Raw genomic sequence first — 6,232 nt, 5'->3', positions numbered from 1 at the left:
TAGAATGAAATGCCGATCGGTAGCCCGACAGAATGGACCTATTTTCAAATGATGTTGAACAACAACAACAACAACAACATCGTGGATAGAGAGGGGTTGTAAATGTGGGAAAAATTGGGCGGAGTTGATACGCTTGTTTCCGAAGCGTGAAGGGTGCAGCCAGCAACAATGCAATGAATAGTTTATGTATGTAGGCACTGGATGCATTCTTCGTTGGTTTTTCTATCCCTATCCGGGAGCGAACGTGAGCGGAACGAGGACAGTTCAAATCTCTTTTAATTGTTGCTAAACTGTGTCTAAAGTGCGTTAAAAGGCAATGAAGAATGGGAATGGCATCGAGTGGTTGACTTGGCAGGGTTGCCAGTTACATAGTAAAATTAGGTTTTAGTGTACAGGAAAGTCGAAAGAAAATTTCGTCCTTACTGACTTGGCTTTCGGGAGGTTTCCAGGTACCTTATTTTTCCAATGCTTTAGGGTAATTCATTACAATTGAAAAGTGACTTTCACACAGGTCTTACTAATTTCAATGGTAGTTAAACAAAATTAGCAGTTGTTCATACACACGAAAGCATTAATAGCCACACTGCCATCTTTTACAATGTTTTTCATTCCCTCTTTCGTGCTATCTTTGAGTGTTCCCTGAAGTACCTCAGAAAAAGAATCCTTTTTCGTCCTTCGTTTTGCTTAGCTCACCGAGCAAAGGGAGGGGATGAAATGTAGAAGGGATGATTTCCTGAACTAGGGTCGCTATAAATAGAATCCTCTCCCCTCATCCCACAGATAGTTGATGTTTTTCACTCCGACAAGTAACACACCCTTCGTGCCTAAAAATTGTTCAAAATACGTGATCACGTAAACAAAATGTCCCGATCATTCCTAGTGGACTCGTTAATCAGTGACAAACCGGCGCCAGTGAAAAGTAATGCGTTCGATTACAGTCAGTTTACCCAGTTACCGGTGACTCCCCCGGCCAACTTGCCTTACTCGGCGTGCTACGTTGGCAGTTACCTGTTCTCGCTTGGATTACAACAGCAACAACATGCCCAACAGCAGCTACACCTACCCCATCCGCATCACCTATCGCAACCGCGCAACCTTTCGCTGGATCTATCACCTAAACTATACCAACCAACGGACGTGCAACCGCCGAGACTTTCGCCCAAAGAGGAATACTACCGCAAATTGTACCGCTGCGAGAAAACTCCCGAGCGTTTCTCTCCGTACCCAACATCACCCATCAGTGCCAAACATGCCAGTGCAACTACTGTCAGCAAATCTACAACCCCATCACCGACCCCAACGGATCCGCTGGCCTACGCCATCGATGATGAACTGTCGAGCAAGCGAATCCGGACAGCCTTCACCAGCACTCAGCTACTGGAATTGGAACGGGAGTTCTCTGCCAATATGTACCTCACCCGACTCCGTCGGATCGAAATTGCCACTCGATTGCGACTCTCCGAGAAGCAAGTGAAGATCTGGTTCCAAAACCGGCGGGTAAAGCGCAAGAAAGGTGATGCACCCATCTGCCCCAGTGTGGCTTCTTCGTCGTCTCCTTGTCGATCGCATCAGCAAAATCAACAGAAATGTTGCTGCCACAACGCTAGTACCTGTGAAGGTGGTTCGGATAGCGAGGATGTCAATCTTAAAAACCACAGTGAAATGGAGCATGACCGGAAGCCTACAGTCGAACAGGTGCAGTTACTTCAACAGCGTGCGTGGGATTTCAGCAAAGGCCTTCATTAGAATAGGACAGTGGTGGGACGGCTTCAATTTGTACCAGTGATTTGTAGATACTGTAGGTCTTAAAGGATGTATAGATGTAAATAGCATGAAATCTATTAGTTAAAGTTTTATGAAGTAAGTTTGTTTAAAGAGTTGTCGAAACATTTTGTAAACCATTTTATTCAGAGGCTAAAATATACATAAATTTATTATATAATTTATTGATATTTGCTTTATGTGTCGAACTTGAAAGAACGGAAGGTTAACTTTAGCGAAGCTGCAGTGAAATTTCTTATATTAAACAAAGTACTGTGAACTTAATTATTATCTATGAGAAATTTCAGCGGACAATTTATATGTAGGTAGTTTGTTTTTCACAGCACCTTTTTAAATCGGCTTGATCTGGGGGAAATTTTTTGGGTTGAAGTCTTTTGAAACAAACGGGGCCCATCTGAGTTTGCACATCCTTGCTGTGATGACAGCAAAGGCGTAGTAAGTATTAACATAAATTTAAGGGTTAGTTTTAAATTCTTGACAAATGATCAAATTTTCATAATTATTATTTTTAAAGATCTCTAAACCCCGAAATTTGCTTGATTTGCGAAAGCATGAAGACTATTAGATCGAACGTTATTGAGCTGCTATTACTATGGACCCAAATATTGGATAATACTATTTGAATAAAAAAATAGTTACTGGAAAAGCACTTATAGATGGTGGACATTGAAAATGTTTGATTATGGCAGACAAATTCTGGGACCTATTTAAATTTTCAAGATTCCAAGACTTGGATTTTATAAAGACTTTGAGAAATTTTCCCTTCATTGTAACTAACAGACATATTCAAGGTAGCAAAATCAAGAAATTCAAGGGACTGCATCTTTAAGGATATTGGAAGATTCTAAGTTCTAGAATATTATGAATGTTCTTGGCATTGGAATTTATTTCTATAGTCTGAAGCTTTCTTGAAAATTTTGAGGAGAAAAGAAACACAATTCGATGGATAATTTACGGGAATTTCGAACAGAAATTCTGGGGGAATTAAGGAACAATATATTTCTGAAATGACCCCTACGAGAATTAAGAAGTGAAATCCCAGTGAGTTTTAACGATAATATCTACAGAATTCTGAAAAGATTCCATTTTTTGCAATGCGCAAAACACCCCTCACCATCCCTCCCAAATGGGGACCCAGGAACACACCAAATTTCGATTTTGAGTTTCAGCAAAAAAAAATTGCAGAAATGGGTTCAGTAAAATATTTTTTTTTGCTGGAATTCAGTATTAGTATTTTCAGCATTGCCGAAATCCAGTAAAACAGGCAAATGTCAGATTATTTGCTGATGATCAGTAAGCCGAGCACTTAAATGACAGATCTCGCAAAACCTGTCTACGCTATCTGACAACAAACTTCAACTTGGTTTTGAAGTTTTTTTTTTCGTTCCCGCGATTCCAGACACGATGTGTATTTTTTATAATTATATGAAGTTATGAAGTTTCGTGTAAAATTTAACTGGAAATGTTAATTGGTGTCCGTAAATTTACGGCAGATAGCAGGTATGTCAAGGAATTATTTGGTTAAGCTATTTTATTAATAAAAAAAACCTTACGGTTTAAAGCAGCCCAGTGGCAGGCACGTAGGTAACATGTTATACAGTTGCAGCGGGCCCAGCACAGCAAAATAAATTATTTGAGCCCGGGCCTACTGTCAAACGCTGCTGTTGGTATAGGCTTTGTCACTGGCCTGGTTTTGAGGGTTTCGTTTGCAGAACGTAGGCGGCAAAACAAACATACTCCAGTTCTTTTTTAAAACCAATAAAGCAATAAAATACGTATATGATTATGAACCGTGTTTTTATAATCATTGATAAAATGGAAAACAAAAATCCTGCTGGTATAGCAATAAAAAACCGAAGCTTGCTGAAGAATCAGTAACAACGAAAATAAATAAATTTGCTGTTGATTCAGTAATATTTTGCTGAAAATTACTGGAAAATCAGTTAAAAGCTGTCATCTATTCTTATGCTGCAATTTCAGCAAACAAAATACAAATTCAGTAAAGTGTTGCAATCTTGACAGAAGTTCAAATTGCTGGAAATATCAGCAGCATTATTTTGCTGGAAAGTTTGCAGATATTTCATCAAGTCTACAATCAGCAAAATTTTGCAGGTTTTCAGCAATTCAAATTTGGTGCGTATATATCAGGGCGTCACAATATCAGCTTCAATCGACCAAATCGATGCGACGAAGAGACTGCTGGCTTTCTTTTTCTTTTAAAGTCGAACAGCTTCGCAGCATTCTAGAACCTCAGTCGGTGTGCACAAACAAATGTTCAATCGCTTGTATCTCTTTCTCCCGTCGCTCCATTGGTCTTCCTTTCAAGTTTCGGTGAAACGGATGAGCGAAAGAGCGCTCGACTTTGATAGTTTTCTTTTTCATGAAACACATCAACAGAGGTTTCATGACGTATATGACGGAAAATGAAATAACACATTTAAAGCATTTCTCACGTCAAAACACTTGAAGATTACACGTAATATTTTTAATTTATCTTCCATCCATATATTTATCTAAAAAAAATGATCGAAAACGGGACATAACGCATTTTAAACAAATTGAAAGAGCCGTGATAGAGTGTTCGTGAAAGGGGATTGAAAGCCATAATGAGGTTTCGTTTAACTAGAAAATCGACGTTACTTACATTGAAAGCGATGAGCAAAGCAACGACGAGAAGTACCACAGCCAGCCTTTCATTCTAAGCGTCCTACTTTTTTATTTTCGTTTCTTGCTGATAGTCTATTGCGTTATAGAAATGAAGCGTCGAACACGTATGTATGAGAGAAACAAAACACGAGTTCATTTTAGAACTTCGAAAATGTAGAGGCCTGGTATATATACCAAATTTGAGATTTAGATTTCAGTGAAACGGATTGCTGGATCATGATACTTTGCTTAAAAACAGCAAACGATATTTTTACCGAAAAATTCAGCTAACATAAACTAACACCCAGTCAAAGAGCTGTCAAACTGTTAGCATCACAGTCGCAAGTATTTTTGCATTCGTAAACCATCGGTCAAACCACAGGAGGAGGAAGAGGCAAAAAAAACTACAAATAATTAAAATTCTGTAGGTAAAGGCCCCTGGCTCGGACACTGCTTATATTTAACAAATGATACTTGGAAAAGAGTCTGGTGATTTTATCTTTATTATTCGTATATTATTAAAATTGAATACGCTTTTTGTTTCGAGTTTATTGAGTTTATTTTGCTGTGAGAATTAAATTAATCGAAATTAGTTATAAGAACACCACCAAAATTACCCTGCACCGGAACCTGGACTCGAACTCGAGACGAACGCATTGGCAAACCTTGACACTACCAACTTTGCTACGCCAACACTTTGAACTGACGTAAACAAATATACATTTCTTTCTACTATATTACAGTTGAGTAGAAGCTTTATAATAGTGCACATGAATCACTTTTCTCGACTAGTTACTTCAGCTTTGTAAAAGAGCAGAGTAAAAGCTGTAAAACTGCACACGTCTAAAAATAAACCTAGTTGACTGTAAAAATGCTTGCAAAGTAGCTCTAACACAGTTGATTAGCTGAGTACAGGTTGTTTAGTAGTTTAAAAAGCACTTTTGATGTTTGTGTTATTCAGCAAGAGTGGTTGGTTGTGTTACAGCCATCAAATGAGTAATATATTCACTTTATTACCTTTACTTGCAGCTACAAGTTGACAGTTGATTAATATTTGCATAGAAGTGACAGTAGCGTTTATTGGCTGCTGTTATTCAGTACGACCATAGAGGTAACTCTAAGACCAGAAGATCCCGAAAAAACGTGCTCAACTTTTTGGCTCAGCTCTGGTACTCTCTTCGGTCCCAAGCTAATCGATGCACCCCTCGAAACATAGGAAAATCCGCGAACCCCTCATTTTATCTGTCAAACTTTCATAGCGAATCAAAACAAACATAGTGTAGTACTAGAATTTCGACTAGAATGGGCTACGTTAATCGATTTGCTTGGGACCAATAGGCTAGTCAAGTAGTGAGCCAATTTAAAATCGTTAGTTTCGTATTGATTGTTGGTACGACTGACAAATTGAATTATGGTTGTAAAAAAGTTGAGAAAAATATTTGGCTAGCTTCTGCTTGTAGCTGTATCTGCAGCTTTTTTCAGCTAGTTTACAGCACAATGCTGAAAAAGTTAGCTTATAAAGTTGAAAATGTTAGTTGGGTGCTACTATAAGTAGCTGACAATAACCGGGTTTTTGAATAAAATCATAACATAGGAAAAAATCTTCCAAAGTTATTCTGAGCAGATTTTTAAAAGTATTCCGATATAAATTTCAAGGGAACAGAACTCCGTGGATGGCTGACAAAAATGAGAATGATGTTAGAAACATCAAATAGTATGTAATTTTTTTAAATGATTTGAGACATTTCTGGTAGCAAATTAATGGGATATTTTTAATACAATTTAAAGAGTGTTCTGAAAATAA

The 6,232-nt window shown here is 38.0% G+C and overlaps 1 protein-coding gene across 1 annotated transcript; it reads left to right on the top strand.

Moving 5' to 3' along the window:
- The first annotated feature begins 814 nt into the window (after positions 1-814).
- LOC135709010 (GS homeobox 1-like) lies at positions 815-1,746 on the top strand. The gene has a single exon (XM_065231210.1). It carries the CDS (start codon positions 862-864, stop codon positions 1,744-1,746), a length of 885 nt encoding a protein of 294 aa, XP_065087282.1. The 5' UTR covers positions 815-861.
- The last annotated feature ends 4,486 nt before the right edge of the window (positions 1,747-6,232 follow it).

Source organism: Ochlerotatus camptorhynchus, unplaced genomic scaffold (assembly GCF_037179485.1).
Source record: "Ochlerotatus camptorhynchus isolate MF236.1 unplaced genomic scaffold, CSIRO-AGI_Acam_v1.1 ptg000344l, whole genome shotgun sequence".
NCBI classification, from domain to species: domain Eukaryota; kingdom Metazoa; phylum Arthropoda; class Insecta; order Diptera; family Culicidae; genus Ochlerotatus; species Ochlerotatus camptorhynchus.
Note: the sequence above shows the minus strand (reverse complement) of the source record. Positions and strands in the feature narration are given on the sequence as shown.